At 42.1% G+C, this 27852-nt stretch overlaps 1 protein-coding gene and 1 long non-coding RNA gene across 2 annotated transcripts in view; one reads left to right on the top strand and one right to left on the bottom strand.

Moving 5' to 3' along the window:
- Window positions 1-650: 650 nt before the first annotated feature.
- On the bottom strand, window positions 651-26472 carry ERICH5 (glutamate rich 5). The gene is made up of 3 exons (XM_043601448.1): window positions 25992-26472; window positions 4120-5145; window positions 651-1477 (listed from the first exon to the last, which is right to left on the bottom strand). Exons 1-3 carry the CDS (start codon window positions 26047-26049, stop codon window positions 1365-1367), a joined length of 1197 nt encoding a protein of 398 aa, XP_043457383.1. The 5' UTR covers window positions 26050-26472; the 3' UTR covers window positions 651-1364.
- LOC122495645 overlaps window positions 22077-27852 on the top strand; it is a 22689-nt gene continuing 16913 nt past the window's right edge. Inside the window, exon 1 of the long non-coding RNA XR_006300523.1 lies at window positions 22077-22088. This is a non-coding gene — a long non-coding RNA (uncharacterized LOC122495645). The remainder of the gene's footprint in view (window positions 22089-27852) is intronic.

Genomic DNA, 27852 nt, shown 5'->3' with positions numbered 1-27852 from the left:
GGAAACAAACCACAAGAGACTTTAACAACAGAGAACAAACTGAGGGTTGATGGAGGGAGGTGGGTGGCAGATGGGCTGTGGGTGATGGGTAGTAAGTAGGTCACTTGTGATGAGCACTAGGTGCTGTATGTAAGTGATGAATCGCTGAATTCTAAACCTGAAACCAATATTGCATGATATGTTAACTAAATTTAAAAAAAATTAAAAATAAAAGAGTCTAGTTAATTCATCTGAGCAGTTATCTTAAAAATACACATTTACAAATAAGAAAAGGAGACAAAAATGTTTCCAGAATATAATTCTATTCTGATATACATAAACACAGGTCCCCAATGGTAGACAAGATTGCTATTGTCATTACTATATTCGTGTATAATCTTTTACCAAAATCCCTTGGCAACTTAGGAAGAATTCGTGGAAAGTAACTTTCAATGGTGCATCATTTTAACATTAATGCAATATTGTAAATGGTTTCTAAATCTTGATTTCTTAGCTCCTTTCTACCTCAAAAGCCTAACATTAAGCCACAGCAATCTGAAAAACAAAACAGGACCCAGGGAATAAATTCCACATAGGCAGCAAATCTAGGTTTTAATTCTTGCTGTCTGTTGTCTCTGAAATACGTTTGAAAGTCAATAAGTTTAAAATGCCTTTAATGTCAGTTAAAAGGATAACACCAACGAAACCCTTCACATAAGTGTAAAATCAACAACTGATTTAAAATGGCACCTGGAAAAACGTGTAGCCTTTCAGTGTGGAAATGCCTGATCTTGCAACAGCACCAGAGACTGCACTCCTTTGACATAAATAAGAGTCTATGGTAGTAGACAGACTTAAGGTGAGTAGGTTCCTACCAGCTTTAAATTCTGCAACAGAAAAAAAAAAAAAAAGAAATAAAAAAAAAACCCCACTAGATATAGTTTGCCCTGATGTTGTTGTTCATTCTTATCCCGTTGTAATTATAACTGTGTTACTTGATTATCATATGCTCCCTAAAATTTAACTCCTTTCTCCAGCCACCTACACCTAAGGTTTATACTTTCTTTTTAGGGTGTCATTTTCTGAACCGAATGGACGTGTTGCCACAGTGAAGAAAACACCCTCACACTCTTCAGTGATCCTATACCCTAGTGCTTACTGGCCGTGGCTACTGTAGTTCTAAATGTATAACTATTCTAAGTGCCTGAGAAAACTGTTTACAGCTTAGCAGTTTTATGGAACAATGTAATCAAGAACATGATAACCATACTCCTTGTATAAAACACATAGACATTTATAGACACAATCAGATCCGAAGTCACACACTTCACTACATTTTCTATCACAACACCTTTGCCTATTCATCTTTCTGCTACCACATCCATCTACATGGCTGCTGAAAGGTCCACAGCTTCCCCTGTTTCTTCTTCTTTTGTTCCAGTCCCTTCACTTACTTTCTCATCCTCCACCTCTGTTTCAACTTTTTCTCCTGTCTCACCTGGAAAAGTAACCAAAGGAGATATTAAGATACTCTCATTTATCATTGACAATAAAGCACCTCACAGCTGACTTCCAGTGGGGCAGTTTCTGCTCTTTAGGTCAAATTAGTACATTTCTCTGATGGTATCTAGAAAGGCAACTGCCCTGGGGCACCTTCAGCTCAGGTCATGATCTCACAGTTCATGAGTTTGAGCCCTGCGTCGGGCTCTGTGCTGACAGCTCTGAGCCTGGAGCCTACTTCAGATTCTGTGTCTCCCTCTCTCTCTGCCCCTCCCTTGCTCTCTCTCTCTCTCTCAAAAATAAATAAAACATCTTTAAAAATGTAACCCTTGAAAAAAAAAAAAAAAGGAAAGGCAATTGCCCTGATTCTCTCAGATCCTCTGAATGGCTGATGTCACTTAGCATCCCCTATCTTGGCATCCTCCTACATAAAATCAGGCTACAGAATTACCCAAGAAATGACAGCAGAACATACTATAAATGAAAAGTTCCATTTAGGGGCGCCTGGGTAGCTCAGTTGGTTAAGCGTCCAACTTCGGCTCAGGTCATCATCTCAATGGCTCATGAGTCGGAGCCCCACATCAGGCTCTGTGCTGACAGCTCAGAGCCTGGAACCTGCTTCAGATTCTGTCTCTGTCTCTGTCTCTCTCTCTCTGCCCCTCTGTGTGCATGTTCTCACTCTCTCTCAAATAAAAATAAACATTTTTAAAAAGTGTTTTAAAAACGTTCCATTTATATCTAAATGAAAAGGTGGTCTAGGCATGTCCAGAAACCTAGGGCCATTATGGTGTTTAAAGAAAACAATTGTTAAACATTTAAAGACTGCAAACATTTAGGTGGCTCAGTCGGGTAAAGCATCTAACTTTGGCTCAGGTCATGATCTTATGGTTCATGAGTTCGAGCCCCATGTCAGGCTCTGTGCTGACAGCTTAGAGCCTGGAGCCTGCTTTGGATTCTGTGTCTCCCTCTCTCTCTCTGCCCCTCCCTTGCTGGTACTCTGTCTCTTTTTCTCTCTCTCTCAAAAACAAACATTAAAAAAAGAGATTAGGGGCGCCTGGGTGGCGCAGTCGGTTAAGCGTCCGACTTCAGCCAGGTCACGATCTTGCGGTCCGTGAGTTCGAGCCCCGCGTCAGGCTCTGGGCTGATGGCTCAGAGCCTGGAGCCTGTTTCCCATTCTGTGTCTCCCTCTCTCTCTGCCCCTCCCCCGTTCATGCTCTGTCTCTCTCTGTCCCAAAAATAAATAAACGTTGAAAAAAAAAATTTAAAAAAAAAGATTGCAAATATTTAAAAGTCTGGACGTTGTAGATACAAATCTGTCTCCCTAAGAAATCAGAATGGGCCACACTGACCCCCATGCTCATGGATGGAGCCAAGAAGCGGTGCCTCTTTTGCTACGACGGTGCTCCTGTTCACTACGGTCCCCAGGGCTCCCCATGCCATAACATGTGCCCCTCGCTTCACTCACGGTCATTATCCTAGGCCCTAATGACTTGAGTTTGCTAACCCTAGTGCAACAAGTACATCTCCCCTGTTTTCCCTGGAGCACTTTTCTACAGCTTCATTAAAGCACTTACCTCGATAGATTGTGGTAACTTGTTTCCATTCTGCCTTCTTACCGCTAGCCTATGAGCACCGTGAGGACAGGGCCTATCTCCTGTACCCCTAGAACTTGGCATATTAGCACTCAACTTGATTAGCACTCAAAAACTGCTGGGGTAATAAATGAATCAAGAAACACACAGATGTGTGCTTTATTTACTTATACTGTAGTATGAAGCTAAAATTTACCAAAATGTAAATCATGTCCCAGAAGAAATGTTATTTTTAAATTATAATTCTAGGGGCGCCTGGGTGGCTTGGTCGGTTAAGCGTCTGACTTCGGCTCCGGTCATGATCTCACGGTCCGTGAGTTCAAGCCCCACGTCGGGCTCTGTGCTGACAGCTCAGAGCCTGGAGCCTGTTTCAGATTCTGTGTCTCCCTCTCTCTCTGCTCCTCCCCTGTTCATGCTCTGTCTCTCTCTGTCTCAAAAATAAATAAACGTTAAAAAAAAATTTTTTTAAATAAAAAAAAAAAATTATAATTCTAATAAAGAACAGTATGGATACCCTTTGTTTTATGCTGGTGAGGTACATTTTAAAAACACATTTTACCAAGACATAATACATTTTCTCCAGTCTTCCCAGAAAGACAAGAGGACTATATGAGGACACAAGCAGACTGACAGTAATTTTCTAAGGATAAGATTGGCAAAGATGAAAACTATAGTCTAAGATCCATTATGTGGGTATTCTTTCATGAGAAGCTTAATTCCCCCACTAACCACCTATTCACCTTTACTTTGGATCCTCGTACCCTCCATGGGGCCTGATGAAAAGCGAACTCGGAAAAACTCAGAAATTTTAACATGTTGCCTTCAACATCCAAGTGTATTCAACAATGAAACTCCAGGTTAAAAATTTCAGACACGGACTATGGTTTCAAAAATTTTTGCTAGAAAGCTAAGAGCTTGTTTTTCAGGTATGGAAGTCTTTTTGGTTTGGGTAAAATGAAGTTCAAACCCCTGAAATAGAGATCCCCAGGGATGATATCTTATGTAGCACATCTAAACAACCCTGAATTTCGGACAACATCACTTTTACCTTCAATGTGTTGGTCCTCTTCATTAGTGTGAATTTTCCTGACCGTTTCCATATTAGCTCCTGTTTCTAGAATTCCCACTGGATGCTCCGTGCTTCCAACTATCCCTTCAGGTTGAATCTGCTCCATGTTTCCTAGACCTTCAGGAGTTTTATGGAGCAAATCATTGTTTACAGCTGTTTCCACAAACTGACTTTCCTCCAATACTTCTGGTGTTTCATTCTCTTTGGGAATTGTTTCTAGAAGTTGGGATTGCTCATCTTTTATCACTGTTTCTTGAAGTTGCCGCTCTCCAGCTGTTTCCACAAACTGGCTTCCTTCCAATGTTTCTGGAGATTCACTCTCTTTGGGAATTGTTTCTAGAAGTTGGGATTGCTCATCTTTTCCCAATGTCTCTTGAAGTTTCTGCTCTCCAGACATTTCCACAAACTGACCCCCTTCCAATCCTTCTGGAGATTCATTCTCCTTGGGAACTGTTTTTGGGAGCTGGGTCTGTTCACCCTTTCTCATTGCTTCTTGAGGTTGTGGTTCTCTAGCTGCTTCCAGAGGAGGAACTTTCTCCTCTGTTCCTAGAGGTTTCATCTCTCTGGCAGTTTGTGGATTCTCAGTACCTTCCACGGCTCCAGGAGAGTCCCTCTCTCCTGTGATCCTTGACGGCTGATACTTGGTATCTCTTCCTACAGATTCAGTCTCAGCATTTCCTTTTAAAGACTGAGCCTCTGTCACTGCTTCCGTGTCATTCTTCTCTCCTGCTCCGGGAGTATCATCTTTGACATGCGGCTGAAGTGGCTCAGACTCCCTGGGCCCTTCTAAAGGCTGGGCTTCTTCTGTAGGTCCTGGTGGGTCTGTAGTATCGTCTGCCAGGGGCTGTTCCCGGAGGGATTTAACACCATTAGCTGTAGACGCTGCTGAAATCTTGAGCTTCTCTAACGGAGGAGGACTTTCCTTTTGTACCTTGCCGTAAAGAGTAGATGATTCTTTTCCTGGAGTATGTGGTTTGGGTTGGGCAAAGCAGGACTCGCTTTCTTCTATGGTTGAAAAATAGATATGCAAAGTTACTTTTTGAATATTCACTTGAAAAAGAAAAAAATACAAATTTTTGGTTAGTTTCTATCCTCAGAAAATATATCACAATCAAGTAGTAGATTTAAGGGGCGCCGGGGTGGCTCAGTCGGCTAAGCATCCCACTTCGGCTCAGGTCATGATCTCACCATTCGTGAGTTTGAGCCCCACGTTGGGCTCTGTGCTGACAGCTCAGAGCCTGGAGCCTGCTTCAGATTCTGTGTCTCCCTCGCTCTCTGACCCTCCCCTGCTCATGCTCTGTCTCTCTCTCTCTCTCTCAAAAATAAATAAACATAAAAAAAAAAAAGAAGTAGATTTAAGAGAGTCTGGTGGTGGGGCGCCTGGGTAGCTCTATCGGTTAAGCGTCCGACTCTTGAAGAGTCCGACTCTTGATTTCTGCTCAGGTCATGGTCTCAGGGTGCGTGAGACTGAGTCCCACATTTGGCTCTGCACTGACAGTGTGGAGCCTGCTTTGGATTCTCTCTCTCCCTCCCTCTCTCTCTCTCTGCCCTTCTCCCCCCCCCCAATAAATAAACAAACTTAAAAGAGAGAGAGAGTCCTGTGTATAGTTGAGTAAAGAGAGGCCATACCATGACCTAAACATTCCCCAAGTCAAACTTCTTTACTGTGTTCAGCTCTAACACGTCCTCCAAAACTACAATATTTTCTTGTTTGCTCCTTAGACACCTTCCCATATTCTCAATAAGCACATTTCACTTTGCTTTTTCTCATGTTCTTTCTCCTTCTCACCCTTAGCCTTAGAAGATTTCAGTGTGTGGTGTTGGACTGCTACAGAGGTCTTACTTTTTCCCAAAGCAGAATGGGCCTCAGTGGAAGGAAAGGGCCCCATGACAGAGAAGCTCCACTTGGTAAAGATCAAGATGTCTGGGAAGGAAAGTGGCAGGGACAGTTCAACCTGCGTTTCATTTCATCGGGGGGGCAGAAATCAAGAAAGAGTTGGGAACCATGCATTGTAATTCTGGCTCTTCCCCCAGCTGTGTGACCTTGGGGACTTAGCTTCTAATTGTCACATCTGTAAAATGGCAGTGAATCTCTCTCTCCCCCCATCTCAAGGCTGCACGAGGCATCAACATTAAAGGAGAAACACAAAAGTGCCCTAGACAGCTAAGCAACTTGGCAGCATGATTATACTCTTTGACCCAGTAATCCTCCTTCTGGAAATTTATTCTAAAAGCACAAATGTCAGGAAAATATATATTTTTTGATATATATATCATCTCAGTATTCTTCACAATAGCAAAAATTAAAAAACAACTTAAAAGTCTAATAAGTTGGGGAAAAGAAAAATATTCTGCTGGATGGAATATTACTGCACCATGAAAAAAGATGGTTATGAAGATGATACGTTAATATAAGAAAATATTTATGGGGCACCTGGGTGGCTCAGTCGGTTGGGCATCCAATTGTTGGTTTCACCTCAGGTCACGATCTCGTGGTTTCGTGGGTTCGAGCCCCATGTGTGGCTCAGCACTGACAGCATGGAGCCTGCTTGGATTCTCTCTCTCCCTCTCTCTCTCTCTGCCCCTCCCCTTCTCACACTATCTCTGTTTCTCTCAAAATAAATATATAAAACTTAAAAAATATATTTATGATATAATAAGTTAAAATATTGGCACGCACAGTTGGGTTAATGAAACGAAATGATGCATATAAAATGTGTATTGGCACAAGGTCTTGCGTGCACTTAAGTGCTCAGTAAGTTAGCTACCAATTTCACATATAGTATGAGTATAGCAATGTCAATGATTGGAAGGGAAAGGGGGCGGAAGAAAAAGTAAATCACAAATAGATGGTGAAAACACTGAGAGAAAATAAACCAACATGTTAAAATGGACCTCTAGGTGATATACTTCTACCCTTTTTTCCCCCCAAAGATTGTTTTTCTTTTCTTCTCTTTTTAAATCTTTTTTCCCTGGGGCACGTGGGTAGCTCTGCTGGTTCAACATCCACTTCAGCTCAGGTCATGATCTCACGATTTGTGGGTTCGAGCCCCATGTCTGGTCTGTGCCGAGAGCTCAGAGCCTGGAGCCTGTTTCAGATTCTGTCTCATTCTTTCTCTGCCCCTGCCCCACTTGTGCTCTGTCTCTCTCTGTCTCTCAAAAATAAATAAATGTAGGGGCGCCTGGGTGGCGCAGTCGGTTAAGCGTCCGACTTTAGCCAGGTCACGATCTCGCCGTCCGTGAGTTCGAGCCCCGCGTCAGGCTCTGGGCTGATGGCTCGGAGCCTGGAGCCTGTTTCCGATTCTGTGTCTCCCTCTCTCTCTGTCCCTCCCCCATTCATGCTCTGTCTCTCTCTGTCCCAAAAATAAATTAAAAACGTTGAAAAAAAAAACATTTATAAAAAATAAAAAAAATAAAAAAAATAAATAAATGTAAAAAAAAATTGTTTTAATATTTTTTCCCTAAGTTACTCCTCACCCCAGTTACATATGCAAACATTTATACTGAATATCGCTTATCTAATGTAAAATGCACAACTAAGACTCAGATCTCCTCTCCCATTTCCCCTTCCCTAGGGGCAAATATTTTAATTCTTTTAGCTGTCTGAAGGGATATTTTTCTTCTATATCTCCAAGCAAATTGCTACTTCATGATTTTTCAGTTTGGGCTTTTCAGTGAACTCCCACTATGGAAAATAAAGGCTTCGGTTCCTTCTCCTCCTTACCTCTATCGCCACACCCTCTCCCATTACACACTAACATTTCCTTTCAATTCACCAACTATATATCAGCAATCATTTAACATAGTAATCATGTTGTGATTTGGGTAAATCAACATTCAAGTGCATGTCCATAGAATGAGTATGTCTGCTAGGAAGAACTGAGCCAAACAGTAAGCTCTTACTTTGCGTAAATTTCTTTTTGTATTTCCCTGAAATAATAATTGTCATTGTCTTCACTTCCTTAGTTTATGTGTTGTCATTAATTCAACTCACTGCCAATTGTTTCTCTTCTTAATACATGTGTTCACACTAAATCATTTCCCACCCGGCCTCTGGGGCTGGGTGGGAAGCCCTGGGTGGAGAGTAATTCAAGCTGAGGCTTGGAGAAGCAGAGTTTGGGAAGGATGTGGGGAGATTCAGGGCCCTGGCTGTGGGCCCCCCAGGGGTCATATGTCAGAATAGGGAGAAGGGCTATCCTTCGCCTCTCCCTCAGGCTTCATCATGAAGAAGGTTTTCAAATTAATAGCACTTAAGGCAACTTAATAAAAGTGATTTCTCAGGCCTACAAAATAATTCATTATGACAAGACGATTCATTCAGATCACACGAAGGATGTTCTGGTGAGGGTTGGCTAAGGAAATTAACAAGGGAATGTGTTAGTATACTAATCACAGATGTCTGCCAAATTATATTTTCTGGTAAAATAGTTATTACGGTGATTAGTACTGTCAGTTAAATGACATGAACGACTTTCATCCAACTGTGCCAGCTGTGGGTGCATTCTAAAGGCATCATTCTTCTAGAGCAGAAAGCCATGGGGAGGAATGTGTCAACACACCCAAACCAAAGTCACTCAATTCTATATTTTGAAAAACATATTATGCTATCAGACTAAGTCAAGTTTTCTTCTCCAAAAACAAAAGTTTTATAAAAAGTTATTTTCCATGAATAGTGTCACAAATACTCAAGTGTTCTATCAATTTTTGCCATAACTAGAACATTTATGCCCATGATCACAGTATCAATTTTCATTCTTAGGTACTTTTCCTAATCTTATTGATATACTTGAAGTAGGCAAATGCCCTTGACATATAATATTTTTATAATATAACCTGAAAATAGTCAGCCAAACTGGGAAATATTACAGAAGAATGTCACTGTCTCTAATATTTTTCTAAGGTAGCTCAAAGGAGATAAAACGTCTTAAAAATGATCACCAAATCTTGGGGCACCTGGGTGGCTCAGTTGGTTAAGCCATCTGACTCTTGGTTTTGGTTCAGGTCATGATCTCGCGGTTCGCGAGTTTGAGCTCTGCGTCAGGCTCCATGCTGGCAGCACAGAGCCTGCTTGTGATTCTCTATCTGCCCCTCCCCTGTTCTCTCTCTCTCTCAAAATAAGTCAATAAACTTTTACAAACAAATAAATAAAATGATCACCAAAACTTTTTTTTTTTTAATCACCAAATCTTAACTATAGAGAACAAAACTGAGGATTACTGGAGGGAAGGTGGATGGGGGATGGGCTAGATGGGTGATGGGTACTAAGGAGGGCAGTTTTGTTTTTTTATTTTATTTTATTTAAAAAAAATTTTTTTTTCAACGTTTATTTATTTTTGGGACAGAGAGAGACAGAGCATGAACGGGCGAGGGGCAGAGAGAGAGGGAGACACAGAATCGGAAACAGGCTCCAGGCTCTGAGCCATCAGCCCAGAGCCCGACGCGGGGCTCGAACTCACGGACCGCGAGATCGTGACCTGGCTGAAGTCGGACGCTTAACCGACTGCGCCACCCAGGCGCCCCAGGAGGGCAGTTTTGTGATGAGCACTGGGTGTTGTATGAAAGTGATGAATCACTCAGTTCTACACCTGAAACTATAATATTGCACTCTGTGTTAACTAACTGGAATTTAAATAAAAACTTGAGGAAAAAAATTAAAAATAAATTAAATAATCACCAAGAAAAAAAAAATAAAAGAGAAAAGTTTAGTGACACCACATTCATTTTGTATTTATATTAATTAACTGCATTCTGCTTGAATTTTGAAAGGAATGTATTTTGGAGGTAATAGTTCTTTTTTTTTTTATTTCTCCTTGTTTTTTAATGTTTATTTACTTATTTTTGAGAGAGAGAGAGAGAGAGAGAGAGAGAGAGAGAAAGAGAGAGAGAATAAGGGAGGGGCAGAGAGAGGGAGAGAGAGAGAATCCAAAGCAGGCTCCAGGCTCTGACCTGTCAGCCAGAGCCTGACATGGGGCTTGAACCCATGAACTGTAAGATCATGACCTGAGGTGAAGTTGGACGCTTAACCAAATGAGCCACCCAGGTGCCCCTGGAGGTAATAGTTCTTACCTAATAGCCCCAAAGTTCTCTTTTCCTATGTGAGAGAAAAGCACAATCTGTTCTAAAAGGCAGGGCAGAGATCGTATGACCTTGAAGACAACACCCATAATGTGGGGGGTTCGAGTCCTGACTCCTGTACTCACTAGCCTGATTAAGCCTTTTTTGTGCCTCAGTTTCACCACCTGTAAAATGGGAACAGTATCAGCAGAGTCGTTGTGAGGACTCCATGCATCACATTGCTAGTGGAAAGCACCGGCACAGTGACCGGCACCACTGAGTGACAGTCCATGCTAGCCGTCGCCCGTATCATACCTCACTTGATGGCCCTAGAAAGGAAGACATTATGGTGGGCAAACAGACACGTAAGGTAATTTCATTCATTCTAGTATCGGTACCTTTCTCTAAGCTTATTCAGAAAAAAAGAGATCGAAGTAAAAAACTGAAAAGGTTGGAAAATAAATGGTAGTTTCAAACCGCCTCTCAGAGAATACAGCAATGAAGTCTACAGTTGCCACAAACACTTCCTCTCAGGCACCAGACTGCATATCCTTCAGAATGTTTTTATCCCCAGCCGCTGAGGGAAGTAGGATTTTTGGATCTGTTTGACCTTCCTCCTCTTCAGCTGGAACAGTGCATTCCAGACTGTTCTGATGTTGGACGTGAATCTTGATCTCAACGTTTATTCAACTGTGCAATCTAGACAAGCTCCTAACCTCTCTAGACCTCAGTTTCCTTATCTGTAAAATGGGAATATGAGAGCTGCCTTTCAGGCCTCTTTGGAGAATTGACTGAGGTGATAATATGCATATTCCCCAATATGGTGTGTGATGTGAGAAGGTACTCAGTAAACTGGGGGGAGCAGGATACAGCTACGCAGGTGCGGGTTTCTCACTGCACAGGGCATTCTGCTGAGAGGGAAAGAAAGAGAGAGAGAGAGAGAGCTCAACTCCAGCCTCTGTGCACCTGCAGGCTGCAAGGCTGCATGTGTCAGGGGCAGGGAGGGCATCTTTTTCTAATTTCACAAAGGTCCTGTGTGGTCTAGTGGTGGCCCCTGTCAAATAAATTACAGCTAACTGAGCAACAGAAAGAATGAACGTCAACATTAAAGAGCTTGGATAAATAGTCCCCTAAACACTACAAAACTGTCAATTTTGACCTACAGAATTGTGTCGTCATGGTAAGTTTTAAAATGTGATTACTGATTGGGGTGTCTGGGTGGCTTAGTCAGTTGGGCGTCCGACTTCAGCTCAGGTCATGAGTTCAAGCCCCACGTCAGGCTCTGTGCTGAGAGCTCAGAGCCTGAAGCCTGCTTTGGATTCTGTGTCTCCCTCTCTGCCCCTCCCCTGCTCATGCTCTGTCTCTTTCTGTCTCAAAAATAAGATAAAAACATTAAAAAATTTTTTAATGTGATTATTGATCAATAATGTGATAGTATTCATAATGTCAGGCAGGACTTGACTGGCATTAATAAAGTCCACCGGCAGCTTTTTATAAATAAATCTCTTTCATTCTGTTTGTTGGCTTTGATTTCACTTATTCACTGAATTCAAGTATTCGAGTGCCTAATATGCCTCTTCTGAGCTGAGCAGTTTGCAGCGGTTGACAAGGAAGATCTGGTCCCTGCCATCCTTAAGTTTATTGTCAGAAAAAAAAAAAGTTTACTGTCTGCATGGAGATTCAAATAATGGCTACCTCCCTCACTAAGTACGACTTGGTACCTATGCCTTACCTCTCACCCAAGAATCTCCACATGCTCTGTCTGCGTGGTTTTGTGAATCCCAGATATACCTCCTTGAGGTAGAAGAAGGTACTACATCATTTCTTCTAGCACTCTAACTTGAAGCAGTGAGATTTTTTGGTCCACACACAGAAGACATTCTGTGCCTAATCTGTATTACTATATAATAAATATTGTGGAGAGATGCATTGTTTCCACATCCAAAGTTGTTTAAAGATGTGTCTGTTTTCTGAACCCTACATTTTATCAAATCATACACTGCTCTGGGCCTAATCCTTTGGTGCTCATTATCTCTCTTGATTCTGCTGTAAGTTGATCCATGCACAAATTTGTTGTGACAGCTGAACTAACAGAACCCTGGTTGTAAGCACCGTTGTGATAGGCACACAAAGAAGTTAAATACTAGGCAACATTACAGAAGGGATTAGAACTAGAGCTAACATACCTGAAATTCACATTACAATGGAAGCTTTTCAACTCCGTTCATTACCCTAATCAGAAATGAAAAGTTTCTACCCAGCGAGGAGAAAAACTTGAGGTCAATATTTCCTATCCCATGGCTATGACCCATCAGACATCCCAGAGACCTCACTAGTTTGTCTGCTGGGTTTTCTAGAGAATCAGTGAGAATAGTGGGGTCGGGGGGGGGGGGTTCCCTGGTATTTTCCCTTGCTGCCACCATTTCTAGGTTCCTGCAGCTTTTGGGCTTTGGGAACCCAGATGCCACATGAGTCAGCCCCAAGGGAAGAGTCTACTCATCTTCTTTCCCATTTTCTTTCTTTGTTTTCTCCTCACTTTCATCCTATCATTTATCCAACAAACATTTGTGGAGCTACTAGTGGAGCTATTCTAGATGTGTCTGTGCTCTTCCCTCACTAAAGTATGTAAAAACACTTTCCTCGCGGGCCGTGGCACAAATGCTAAGCCCCAAGGGCACGTTCTGTCAGTCAGTAGATGTTGGCAGGGCATTCATGTTGAAGAGAGATGAACTTAAGCAATACCCCATGTAACTGAAGTGTGAAACCATCAGGCAAAAAAAATCCTAGAGACGGTAAATAAAAATCGGAAAAGCCATATTTTTTAAAATAATTTTTTAAATGTTATTTATTTATTTTGAGAGAAAGAGCATGGGCAGGGAAGGGGCAGAGAGAATCCCAAGCAGGCTCAGCGCTGTCAGTGCAGAGCCCAACGTGGGGCTCAAACTCACAAACCATGAGATCATGACCTGAGCCAAAATCAAGAGTTGGATGCCTAACCAACTGAGCCCCACCCAGGCACCCATGAAGCTTCTTTTTTTTTTTAATGTTTATTTATTTTTTGAGAGAGAGAGAGAGAGAGAGAGAGAGAGAGAGCACGTGAGCAACAGAGGGACAGAGGGAGAGGGAGACAGAGGATTTGTCAACACAGCCTGATGCAGGGCTCGAACCCATGAACAGTGAGATTGTGACCTGAGCTAAAGTCCGATGCTTAACTGACTGAGCCACCAGGCACCCTGAACAAGCCATCTTTTTTAATAGAACTACCTGGTTTGATACATTTAAACTTAGTTTTGACCATCACAAAGTAAATTTGATAAAATATGAAGGTAAACCTAATGTGGAAATTTAACTATAAAGAAACAAGAACATGTAGTTGGAGAGACACTTCTGGAACACTTGATGAGCATACATGGAGATGTAGGGCCTGAAGAGGGGAAAGGCTGATATCTAAAAGCTACAGAGCCAAGTAATGACAAATAGTTACCTCCTTCAGAAAAGATTTTCCAATTTCATTTTATTTCTTTTAGACTCCTAGAAGATAGACTCTTACTTCAAAGAAGCTGTTGCAGAAAACATCACTTTTGAAATTATCAACAGTATTCACCACTAAAAAAAGACAGCTTCATTGACTGATGGACATTACTGGCACACAGGGATCCAACATTTGGGCAGAAATTCGAGTCTACGAAATCAAAGGCATCTCGATGAGCAAGGACGAGGAGGGAGAAAGTGAAGATCATGTCTCTAATAGGTATAAGTTGTGACACTTCACCAACCTGAACAGGCCTTGTGGCTGATGTTTATTGAGGCATTTTGCCTAGAGCTTTTTGTGGATTATCTCACTCAATCTTCCTAAAAACTCCACAAGGTAAGTCGGTTAAGCATCTGACTTCAGCACAGGTCATGATCTCACAGTTCATGGATTTGAGTCCCAGGTCAGGCTCTGTGCTGACAACTCAGAGTCTGGATGGATCCTGCTTCAGATTCTGTGTCTCTCTTTCTGCTCCTCCCCTGCTCTCTCCCTCTCTCTCTCTCTCTCAAAGATAAATAAACATTAAAAAAATTTGTTTTTAAAAATTTAAGATTTCAGTAAGACTAGAGTATAAAACAAAAATCTACGTTCGCCCTTCTTCAAGCTTCAGAATCTTAGAAAAGCTTACGAGGCAGTAATAAGTCACACTGAGAACTTTTACCCTTGATATGATGTGATGTGAAGGGCACTTTACCTCTGTGGTCTTCCTCCCAAAACCCACAAGCCTAGGAGCATCATAAGAAAAGCAACAGATAAATCCCAATTGAGGGATGGTCTACAAAATACCTGACCAGTACTCAAAACTGTCAAGGTCATCGAAAACAAGTCTGAAAAACTGTCACAGTCAAGAGGGGCCTAAGGAAACACAACAACTAACTGTAGTATGGAATCCTGAATGGGACTCTAGAACAGAAATAGGACATTAGAGAAAAACTGAGGAAATCTGAATAAAGCATGGACTTTGGTAAATAATAATGTATCAGTGGGGCGCCTGGGTGGCTCAGTCGGTTAAGTGTCCAACTTCAGTTCAGGTCACCATCTCATGGTTTGTGAGTTCGAGCCCTGCATCAGGTTCTGTGCTGACAGCTCAGAGCCTGAAGCCTGTTTCAAATTCTGTCTCTCTCTCTCTCTCTTTGCCCCTCCCCCACTTGTGCTGTTTCTCTGTCTCAAAAATAAATAAAAACCTTAAAACAATGTTTTAAAATAATAATGTATCAGCATTGGTTCATTCATTGTGACAAGCCTGCCCTACTCATGCAAGATGTTAGTAATAAGGGAAAGTGAGTATGGGGTCTATGAGAACTCTCTGCACTACTTTCATGAATTTTCTGTAAATCTAAAACTTTTCTAAAATAAAAGTTTTTTTTTTAATATAGCAGCAAAAGTACAAGAGCATGTAACCTAGCAATATAACATCTGATAGCTTTAGAAAAACCGTTTCATAAACTTGGATCATTCCCATTCCACTTTTATGATTTTTTGCTATTTTTGTACCACTTGTGCTACTACTAACTTAATAGTTTTTTTAAAGACAATTTTTTAAAGATTTTTTTCAAATGTTTATTTATTTTTGAGAGAGAGAAAGAGACAGAGAATGAGCCGAGGAGGGGCAGAGAGAGAGGGAGAATCCGAAGCAGGCTCCAGGCTCTGAGCTGTCAGCACGGAGCCTGACGCAGGGCTCGAACCCACAAACTGTGAGATCATGACCTGAACTGAAGTTGTACACTTAACCGACTGAGCCACCCAGGTGCCCTTATTACTAACTTAATATTTTTAACAGTTCCTTTCCTTTTACAAATTTACCAAAACGAAAATGTCAGGAAATCAACAAACTCCAGGATTTAGAACTTGATCTTGAGGAAAAAAACAAAACTTGATCTTGGAAAAGCAATACAAAAAAAATTGAGATTTACTAAAATTGATGTTAATGACAGGCAATTTTTATTGAGGATTTACTAGGCAGTATTCTAGGTGGGGGTCAGCAATTTTTTTTTTTTTTCTGTAAAGGGACAGACAGTAAATGTTTTCAGCTTTGCTGGATTGGGGTCATTATTGCAACTACTCAACTCTGTCACCATGGTAAGAAAGCAGTCAAATGACATGTAAATGAATAGACATAATTGTGTTCCTATAAAACTTCATTTACGAAAACAAGTGGTGGGCTGGATTTGGCCAGCAGGCAAGTTTGTTAATCCCTATTCTAAGCACTATTGAGGCTACCTCTAAGTGCTTTGTATGTATTAACTGATTTTATTCCTTAGAACAAGTCTATGAAATAGGTACTATTGTTAATTCCGTTTTACAGATGAAGTCACTGAGGCACAAGGAGATTGAGTGGCTCAAAGTTATACCACTAATAAGTTATCATGAACCAGGATTTGAAGCCAGTCTAACTCCAGACCCACATTCTTAATCAGCACTCTATATGTGTGCTGATATGTCTCCCATATGTTGAAATTTACACACACACACACAAACACACTCACACGTTCAAATCCTCTCATAACCATCTAGTCTATAGAGGCTACTACTCCACTGCAAAGGAAAAGGAAATTAGCCAAAAGAAACTATGTGGTTCCTATCAGTCTTAGGAAAATGGAAACGGTAAGAATAGCCCCCCTCCCCAAAATCAACTAAAGGGAAAAGGAGAAAGAGTTCCTTATCACTATCAATAACAGCAAGGTCCCTCCCTGCCCAGCTGCCTTAAGGGTTGGGAGAAATGCTGGCACACTGAAACTCATTCTCACAGGCTGGGGGGCTCTGATACATGCAACACAGGGACAAATATATTTCTGTCACCATCAACAGAACTAGAGGAGCATTTAGGTGGGCAAGGCTGAGAACGTAACAATGACAGATCTATCAGGGAGGTCTGCAAAGCGTGGAATGTTCTCATCTTGCAGGGACCCTTTAAGAGGAAGTTTTAAAGACAAGCCTCTGAAGAAAACATTTTCACTCAGTGTAAGGAAAAATATATTACAGGCTTGAGAAAGTATTGTCACCACACGGGAAAATCCTGATAAGGGGAACAGACTATTAATTGATAGTCAAAAACAAACAAACAAACAAAAAAACCTTGGTTTGATGCTACATCCAAGGAAGTGGATGTCAAGGACACTTCTTTTAGTGGAGAGGAGACAGGTCCATCACTGAGAGAGGGGGGTCTGGGAAAGGGGGGACCTAGGGGCGAGGCAAAAGGAACAGCTACAAAGAAGCCAGGAAAGGCTAGGGGTTCAGGTCATAGAGAAGGCTTGTTGAGTGGCCTCTTGAACATGAATCATTTCCATCTTTGGCTTATGAGGTCATGTTCATTTTATATCTACCTTGGATGGTGTTAATTGGTGCTATTTTGATGTCCACTTTGTCATGTTCTACAGTGTTCTACAGTGTCATGGCTACAGAGTACATTGTTTATAAATGAAATGTGAGGGGTGCCTGGGTGGCGCAGTCGGTTAAGCGTCCGACTTCACCCAGGTCACGATCTCGCGGTCCGTGAGTTCGAGCCCCACGTCGGGCTCTGGGCTGATGGCTCAGAGCCTGGAGCCTGTTTCCGATTCTGTGTCTCCCTCTCTCTCTGCCCCTCGCCCGTTCATGCTCTGTCTCTCTCTGTCCCAAAAATAAATAAACGTCGAAAAAAAAATTTTTTTTTTAATAAAAAATAAAAAATAAATGAAATGTGAGTTTTGGTGACCCTACAGTAGATCGATAGGGCAAGGGTGCCATTTTGCTGTCTACGGATGCTTCTTGATCTTCTTGCATCTTGACTTTCTACTTAATTACATTTGGACACTCCATTTATCTAAACTAGCCTGATATAATGTGCTCATCTCAAGCAAGTTTTCAGAGCCAAACAGATTTGAATGTCAAGCAGTGTTCAGTATGAATGAAGAACGTGTTATTGGGTCTTGAGTTCTTTTGTCTCATTAGAGAAGCCAGGACACAGGAGCAGCCATAAGGAACGGTTGAGTATGTAGTCTTGAGAAAAGACGGTCATCCCTCCTAGGTGTGGGACTCCAGCCACCCAGTCACCACAGCCCAGCCCAGTTATCCTGGGGACCCACAGATCCTTGGGCCCTTCCATGGGGAAGAAAGTGATGTCAGCTGAAGTTGCCCCTACAACACAGGCTGCCCTTTCTTTTCCTTGCCTTTTTTCAATGACCACTCCTTGTTTCTGAGCACACTGGCATCGCCTGGCCTATTTCGTTTACCTTCATAAAGTAATTCCCATGGGTGTTTAGCTGTTTAACACAATGTGGTTTTTCTTTTCAATCTTAATCCTTAAAGGGCACCCTTTAATATATACAAACCCTTGAATATATACAAAAGAATGAACTCCAGAACCTGATGTAAACTCCCAAGGAGGGGTTCAAAGAATGTGAACAACAGCAACATCCCTGGGAACGTAAAGAAGCTTCTTTTTGTTTTTAACGTTTATTTATTTTTGAGAGAGAGAGAGAGAAAATGAATGAGTGGGGGAGGGGCAGAAAGAGAGGGAGACACAGAATCCGAAGCAGGCTCCAGGCTCTGAGCTGTCAGCACAGAGCCTGATACAGGGCTTGAACCCATGAACTGCGAGATCATGACCTGAGCTGAAGTTGGACGGTTAACTGACTGAGCCACCCAGACACTCCTGTAAAGAAGCTTCTGAGGTCATTTTGATACTTCCCAGACATTAACACTCACCTGGAGAGCTATATTCTGGTATTTTGCTTAAAAAAAAAATTACCTAGAACTACATGCAGTTAAACACACCAGCTTTTGAGGCCTGGCCAAGTTTGATGCTTTTATCAGTTTTGGTGAGCCTTTCAGTAACCCCCCACAAGTGTTAGGTTTTTATTTTAAACTTGATGTTATAAAACATTAACACAGAAGTGAAACTGTGGATAATACCTGGGACATGTGGCAACCTTAAAGAACATGATTTAAAAGAACACAATAAAGCTTTGTTTTGCTGTGTTGACCTTCTCCTGCCTGATTAGGAGACCCTCTTCACAACCTGTTCTCTTCCCAAGCCCACCTCAACCAATGTTTCCTTCCAGTTTCTGTTATTACCTGGGTCCTGATTCCTACTCTCCCTCTGCCTCTTTTTTATTTTTTAAATCATTTACTGTCAAGTTAGCTAACCATACAGCATATACAGTGTGCCCTTGGCTTTGAGAGTAGATTCCCATGATTCATTGCTTACACACAACAGCCAGTGCTCATCCTAGCAAGTGCCCCCCTCAATGCCCATCACCCATTTTCCCTTCTCCCCCACCCCTGCCATCAACCCTCAGTTGTTCTCTGTATTTAAGAGTCTCTTATGGTTTGCCTCCCCCTCTGTTTGAAACTATTTTTTCCTTTCCCTTTCCCCAACGTCTTCTGTTCAGTTTCTCAAGATCCACATAGGAGTGAAAACATATGATATCTGTCTTTCTCTGACTGGCGTATTTCACTTCGCATAATACCCTCCAGTTCCATCCACATTGTTGCAAATGGCAAGATTTAATTCTTTCTCATTGCTGAGCAGGATTCCATTGTATCTACAAACCACATCTTCTTTATCTATTCATCAGTTGATGGACATTTGGGTTCTTTCCATCATTTGGCTGTTGTTGAAATCCCTGTGCTTTTCTAAATAGGACTTCTCATTCCCCTGAGTCCCCATCTCTGTCAATCCATCCATTCTCCCATCCACCCACCAAACAAATATGGATTGTGTTTTTCCTACAGGGAAGGCCATACAATGAGTTATCGCAGAAGTGGACTAGACTCCAGATGGAACTGGACTGTGAAAAGAGTAGCGGCTTCTGAGTCACACACACTGGGCTTCAGCCCTATCACTTGCTAGCTCTGAGATCTCGGACAAGCTATTTATCCTCATGAAGCTGTAGTTTCCTAGCTGCATTTGGTGATACAGATGTTTGCTTCAGAAGGCTCTTGTGGAGATTAAATGAGATCACAGTCCAAAGTATCTGGAACCAAGTGCAGCTCCTGCCTTGTCTCCTGACTTCTCCACACCCATGTTTTGATGTGGCTGCACTAATCTTGAAAGTCCTTCAATTTTATAAGAAACTTACTGAAATGTTTCAAAAAAAATTTTTTTTGTAATGTTATCTTTGAGAGAGAGAGACAGAGAAGAGTATGAGCAGGGGAGGGGCAGAGACAGAGAAGGAGACACAGAATCCAAAGCGGGGTCCAGGCTCTGAGATGTCAGCACAGAGCCCGATGTAGGGCTCAGACTCACGAACAGCCAGATCATGACCTGAGCCGAAATTGGAGGCTCAACCGACTAAGCCACCCAGGCGCCCCTTTTATTTTTTAGTTTTCTTTAAATGTTTATTTATTTTTGAGAGACAGTGTGTGTGTGTGTGTGTGTGTGTGTGTGTGAGAGAGAGAGAGAGAGCAAGGGAGGGGCAGAGAGAGAGAGAGAGTACTATACTGTTGAGGAGAGTGTAAACTGGTACAAGTCTTATGGAAGGCATTTAGGCAGATATCCATCAAAATCATAAATGCACATACCCTTTAATCCAATAATGCCACTTCTGGGAAATTGTTCTACAGCTGTGCTTGAACACATTCAAAATGATGCATATATAAAGGAATTCACTGCAGCCTTGTTTGCACTAGAAAAAATTGGAAGCAAACCAAATGCCTATCAATAGGGGACTGGTTAAACAAATCACACGATGGATTATTAAGCAAGGATAAAAAAGGAGAAAGACGTTCTCTGTATATCAAGATAGAAAGATGTCCGTCTTGTTAGGTGAAAAGAACAAGGTGAAGAACGGTGGGTATAATACATTTTATAATGAAGATGAGAGAGGGAAACAATATTTACAATGTATAAGGAAACTTTAGAAAAATTTAAAAAAACCCACCTAATAAAAGTATTTACCCATGGGTGTGACTGGAACTAAGTAGCTGGTGCAAACAGGACCGGAGGTATACTTTTCACAGCATGCATTTTTTAACCGTTTGCAAATTTTTGAACCACTCAAGCAATTCCCTCTTTGTTAAAAAGTTTACTTATTTATTTTTGAGAGAGAAAGAGCAGAGCAGAGAGAGACAGGGAATCCCAAGGAGGCTCTGTACTGTCAGCGCAGAGCCTGACATGGGGCTTGAACCCATAAACTGTGAGATCCAGACCTGAGCCAAAATCTAGGCCTGGACGCCCAATCTTTTGAGCTACCCAGGCGCCCCCATGTATGCAATTCTTATGTCCCATTTTAATTAGCTGTATGTAATAACCACCCTACCACAAAAACTTGCCAAACATCCTCTGTGTGCCAGGCTCTAGAGGGGACACAAAGACATACAAGACTTGGTTCCTACTTTTAGCATTTTCAAGAAAGAAACCCCATTTATATAACATCTGCATGCAAGGAAAGTCCATTAAAATGAGTTTTGGGGCACCTGGGTGGCTCAGTTGGTTAAGCGTCTGACTTCAGCTCAGGTCATGATCTCATGGTTCGTGAGTTCGAGCTACTCTTCCAGCTCTGTGCTGACAGCTCAGAGCCTGGAGCCTGGTTCGGATTCTGTGTCTCCCTCTCTTTCTACCCCTTGCCCACTCACACTCTGTCTCTCTCTCTCTCTCAAAAATAAACATTAAAAAAATTTTTTTAATGAGTTTTAATCTTGATGTTTATTCTTCACTTACAAAGAAAAAATGTCTGCTTAGGACTGAAATGTCACTATGTGAAAATATTGGTTGAAGGCTGAAGGTATCTCCACAGAACAAAGAACAATTCACATAACAGCATGAAATTCAAGCCTCATTCTATTGCCTAGGTAACATGGACTCCAAGCAGCTAGCAAGAGTTCAGGTGAGAATAAACAAATGATTATAGCTGTCAGTGAAAATGTACACATTAACCTAGCAATGAATTTGTCGATAATTACCATCTATTTACTTTGTCAATGCTGGTGCTTAAGCTGTAAGATCTCAGGAAGAAAGTCTGCCAGAAACGGGTGGCGATTTATATTAGGAAAGAGAAAAGCAATAATTGTGCATGTACACAGAAGGCTGGCAGGGAGGAAGGTTCAGATACAAAGACCTAGACACCTGTGGGTCCATTAGTCTGTAAAATCAACAAAACCTTTGTGTTCAGATTCCATCAGATCCTCGGGGCTCTGAAAAGAACAGCAATTGTGAACAGAATATTGCCCTAATAATTAGAATTTGCTTCCACAAACATAAGAAATTCCACTCAATCTGTCTAATAGTCCTTCTGGAAAGAAAAGCCGCTTTCCTCGCACATTTTAAGGCATTGAGTAAAAATCTATGTGTACCATGTACCAGGCCCTGCTCTACACTTTGAGTAGCACTGGGTAGTTAGTTGACTATCCACCTTTGTCTGATCCCTCCACACCTCTTTCCCTAGTCAGTCATCTGGTGTCTGGTGGGTCAGAACAAATGCATCTGTGTGATCGGTAGAATGGATTTTCCTATTCAGCCTAACAGCAACCTAACCAAGTAGCTGCTATCTGATTTAAACTTAAGCCCAGAAAATAAACAGCTTCATATTTTAATGCTATAGGATTTTAGAGCTATAAGAGATCTCAGAGGTAACCTACTCCAACCCATTATTTAATGATTCTTTTGCTTGTAGGCTAATACTGCATCATGTACAACAGTTCTTAAGCCAGTTACAGAAAATTAAGTTGGGCAGAACTGTCAACACAAATCCAGTTTACAGGCTAGTTCATATATTTTAACATCAACCCATAGGGTTTTAAGGTTGATATTGTGATGGGTGCCTAGGTGGCTCAGTCGATTAAGCATCCGACTTTGGCACAGGTCATGATCTCCTGGTTCATGAGTTCAAGCGCTACGTCTGGCTATTTGCTGTCAATGCAGAGCCCACTTTGGATCCTCTGTCTCCCCCCGTCTGCTCCTCCCGCATGCCTTCTCTCTCTCTCAAAAAGTAAATAAACATTTAAAAAAATTTTTTAAAGGTTGGTACTGTAAATTTAAAGAATCTCTGGTGTGATAGGAAGATTATCTGTACCTCTATGGGAGGACACTGGTAGTTTCTCTACATCTATGTACATCTAAGGTTAGGGGCACCTGGGTGGCTCAGTCCATTGACTGAGTCCAGCTCTTGGGTTCAGCTCAGGTCATGATCTCATGGTTCATGGGCTTGAGCCCCACATTGGGCTCTGCGCTGGCAGTATGGAGCCTGCTTGGGATTCTCTCTTCCTCCCTCTCTCTCTGCCCCTTCCCTGCTCTCTCTCTCTCAAAATAAATAAATAAACATTTAAAAAAAACTCTAGGGTTAAACAAATGTCCCCCAAATATTTATAGTTTATAGTTGGAAGTAATATATATAAGCTTCATATTTTACCAACTTATCTAGGGGTAAAAAATATGTATTAAAATATGTATATTATATATTAATATCCAATAAATTTATAAGTTACATATCACATCTGTATAATATATTACAATACATATCTTATTTAGGGATTATAACATTGTGATTATATTATTAAATTTATTAAATTATAATGCTCTATTACATTTTATTGTATTTCTTTTGTTGTTTGCATAGTGGATGAACACACTTCTAACGGGGATCCAGAGTGATCTGAAATTTAAATCAGATTTAAATCGGGGTGCCCAGGTGGGTCAGTCAGTTAAGTATCTGACTTCCGTCAGGTCATGATCTCACTGTTGGTGAGTTCAAGCCCCATTTCAGGCTCTGTGAGGACAGCTAGGAGCCTGGAGCCTGCTTTGGATTCTGTGTCTCCCTCTCTCTCTGCCCCTTCCCTGCTCACACGCTGTCTGTCTCTCTCTATCTCTCTCTCTCTCTCTCTCAAAAATAAATAAACATTAAAAAACATAAAAAAATAAAATAAATCAGATTTAAATCTAGTTATCACAGGTGGTTTAAAGAGAAAGAAGTCAAGCTCTGGAATCAGAGTACCTGAATTCAAAGCCCAGCTCTGACTTTTAAGAGTAGATAATTTGCCCAAGGTCACAGGGCTCCTTATGTGTGAAATGGAGATGATCATAATACTTAGTCATAGTATTGTCTTAAAGATTAAATGAAGTAATTCATTCAACAACCATGCGCCAAATATTGTTAGGCACCAGGGGTACAGTGAGTAAATGCATATACAGGACATTTAATAAACTTGGGTTTTTTCATCTAAAAGCTCATACCCACAGACTTAGGATTATATATAGGATTTAAAGAAGTTTTGAGCTGTAGAAACAGGAATGAATTATTTATTGAGCCTCCAAGATCATGGATCAGCATTGAAATGCTGATGAACACACAATAGTATCCAATTACAAGAGAGTATTGTGTGATTGGGCATCAAAAGCAAAATGCACCTGTTGACTGATTTAATACGTGCATTGAGTAGTTTATTTAGCGTATTAATTAATTTTCAATGCACTGAAACTGGTTGTCAGGCGTTTAAATATTTCTTTCAGAACAACATCTGTGAAAACTTAGAACAATGATGAAAGCATGAATAAAAAATGAAAAGGTGTGACTTATGTAGACAGTTATTAATACTGGTGATAAAGTTTTTTTTTTTTTAATAACGTTGTTCATTATTTTTTGAGAGGATTAAAAACCCTTTCCCCCTATTGGATACTTTTGCCCTTCCCTAAGAGTAACATTCCCCTCAGTCATGTTTTTATCAAAAAAAAAAAAAATCTATGATGATTTAGTTCTCTGCTTTTTAAATCAGTATGTTACTCCTAGGATATCTGGGACCATGGAGGGGGATGAGAAAAACCAAATATGGTGTACCTTTCCTGAAGCATCAATTTTCCTCAATTTTTCATATTGAAACCAACAAGGATTTATCATGGAGCAGGATGCAAAATCCACCTGACTTCATAAAATAAAATGAAACATTAAAGAAATTTCTCCTTGTACTAGCCTCTAATTAATCAATTAACTAACTTTTTGCACTGGCCTCTTGAGAGCATATTTGGGGTACAGAGGCTTTCTTTTCTTTAGGAGAAAGGTCAGCAACTACTGTACACAAGGAATGGATATTTCTTCGCTTTGCATTGTCAGAGACAAAGGGTTTGGAATCACACTTAAACATGGCTTTAATTATTTTGCTTATTTCTAAACTTTTTATTGCTTTCTGTTATCTACTGAAATTAAAAATAAATTATCACACACCCAAAAATGAATTCAACGCAACATACTTCTAACTAGGACACAGTGTCTCAACTCTGAAACAGCATTCACGAAAACCCTGTGCTACTACAAAATCAGAGAGAAAGTCATTTCTGTGTTGTTGGAATAACACAAGATGCTAAAAGAAGACCTGTGGAAAAGAATGAACTTGAGTGCAAATTTTCCCCTACAGTTAGCCTTGAATATGACTGCAAACTAATTTGAAGGAATTTGCTTAACCTTCGAAGCTTTATCCAAAATGTCAGCCATTCAGAATCTAAGAAGTGCTTATAAAACCCATTCTCTAGTTCATTAATCTGCTTACTCTTTTCACAGGATTTACCAGGGTCAGAAACGTATCTTAATCATTCGTTTAACTTGTTTATTGCCTGTCTCTTCTATCCCTGACCCTCAAAAGTAGGGTCACTTGTATCTCCAGCATCTAGCCAGGCACTTGGCTATCTCATAATAGACGCTCAAAATATATTTGTTGAATTTCGGTGATGACCACTTTATATGGCACGCATATTCGTCAAGAAAACACTGAAGCGAAGGGCAGGGGAAGTGTATCTGACCTCTTCAAAAGTGCAGGATCCTACTTGATGGAGTGAATGTCCATCTGTGCTCTCCGCATCCGTTACCATCTCTGATGCTGAAATGCTGACGGAAGGGCAAGGTCTTGGTAGAAAAACGGGGATCACGTTTCTCCTTAGGACCAGAAACTAATGGTTCCCAGGGAATTTGCAGCTTTATATGATCTGAAAGTTCATACTTTTAGGAGATTAAATAGCACTTCTTGTAAGGGCTGGAAATTACTCATCTGTTTAAGGGAACCCCCGGCCAAGCGCGGTAGGGGTTTAACGCCACCTCCCCGATCGCCCCGCGGATAACCCCGGGCCCGGCCCTCGGCCTCCCGCGTCCGGCAGCGCGCGCGGCTGGGGCGCACCGGGACCTCCACGCCGCAGCTCCAGCACCCGCGCTCCGGGGTTCGGGAGGGAGGGGCGCTCTGCCCTGGGTTCCACTCCCGTCCTCAGCGAGCAGCCCGCCCCCTGCCGGGCGGGTCGCACCTTTCGGAACCCTAGGGAGCAAGGCGACCCCGAGGCCCGGGCGAGGGTGGAGCCGGGTCCCCTGCTCACCGCTGCGGAGCCTGTTGCCGTCGCCGGCCTTGTTGAGGGCGCTGCTGGAGCAGCCCATCGCGGGCAGAAGGGCGGCCTTGTGGGTGAGCGCAGCCACCTGTCCCAGCCTGGCGCGAGCGTCGGCCAGGAGCTCGGATCCCGCGCAAACTGCACCAGCGGCGCAGAAGCTTCTCCGGCGGCTGGCCCGGCTCTGGCGGGTGCAGAGCGCAAGCGCACAGCGGAGCGCCGGGGTGCCGGGCGCACCTGCGAGGGAAGGTTGCCGCCGGGAGGTGGAAGGGGCCAGGGGGCCGGGCAGGCGGGAACGAGGAAGCAGAAGACAGGAACAGGGAGCCCGGTTGGCAGGAGGTGGAGGGTGGGGTCAAGGAGGAGAGGAAAAAAGACTCAGAGAGGCATAGGGAGGATGCCCCGGAGAGAACGAAGGACTGGGAGGGCTCATCTGAATCATCACTAAATAGCTGGGGAGGGGGGAGGAGGCGATTGTGGCCCGTGGCTATTGATTGGTAGACCAGCTTTGGATGGCAGATCTTTTCTTACATAACAGCAGTTGTGTTACCACAAGGAAGTTTGCTGTTAACACTATTTAATCCACTTCATATTCAACGTTGGCCAATTGTCCAATCCAGGACCACACATTACATTTAGTTGTCATGCCTCTTTAGTTTGCTTTAATGTTTATTTATTTCTGAGAGAGAGAGAGAGACAGAGTGTGAGCAGGGGAAGGGCAGGGAGAGAGGGAAACACAGAATCTGAATCAGACTCCAGGCCCTGAGCTGTCAGCACAGAGCCGACGTGGGGCTCGAACCCATGAACCGTGAGATCATGAACTGAGCTGAAGTCAGACGCTTAACGGGCTGAGTCACCCAGGTGCCCCTAGTTTGCTTTAATCTGATGTAGTTTCCCAGGCTTTGTTTTTCATGACCTTGACATTTTTTAAGAGAACAGGCCATTTATTTTGTAGAATATTTCTCAATTTGGATTTGTCTGATGTTTCCTTATGACTGTTTTCAGGCAATGCAGTTTGGGCTGGAATACAAGATGTTATGTTGTAACATAGGCACATGATGTCCCCTTGCTGGTGATGTTAACTTTGATTAGTTAGGGTAGTGTTTGCCAGGTTTGCCGCCAAAAAGTTACGATTTTACTCTTCATAATTTATGGGGAAAGACTTTAAGACTAATACCCTGTATCTCATCAAACTTTTATCTGCTACTGTTAGCATACATTAATATTCCTGCTGGGATCAGTTATTACTATGATGGCTATCAAATGGTGATTTTCTTTTTCTAACGTTTATTTATTTATTTATTTATTTATTTTCAACGTTTATTTATTTTGGGGACAGAGAGAGACAGAACATGAATGGGGGAGGGGCAGAGAGAGAGGGAGACACAGAATCTGAAACAGGCTCCAGGCTCCGAGCCATCAGCCCAGAGCCTGACGCGGGGCTCGAACTCACGGACCGCGAGATCGTGACCTGGCTGAAGTTGGACACTTAACCGACTGTGCCACCCGGGCGCCCCTAACGTTTATTTATTTTTGAGACAGAGAGAGACAGAGCATGCATGGGGGAGGGTCAGAGAGAGAGGGAGACACAGAATCTGAGGCAGGATCCAGGCTATGAGCTGTCAGCACAGAGCCCGACGGGGCTCGAACCCACGGACCGTGAGATCATGACCTGAGCCGAAGTCGGATGCTTAACTGACTGAGCCACCCAGGCACCCTATAATTGCTCCTTCTTATAAGGATACCAGTCATGTTGGATTAGGGCCCACCCATATGACCTCATTTTGCCTTAATTACCTCTTTAAAGGGCCTGTCGCCAAAAGAGCCATATTATAAAGTTTAGGAATTCAACATATGA

Source organism: Prionailurus bengalensis, chromosome F2, assembly GCF_016509475.1.
Source record: "Prionailurus bengalensis isolate Pbe53 chromosome F2, Fcat_Pben_1.1_paternal_pri, whole genome shotgun sequence".
Classification (NCBI taxonomy): Eukaryota; Metazoa; Chordata; class Mammalia; order Carnivora; family Felidae; genus Prionailurus; species Prionailurus bengalensis.
The sequence above is the reverse complement of the archived record's forward strand: the minus strand, read 5'-3'. Positions and strand labels throughout refer to the sequence as shown.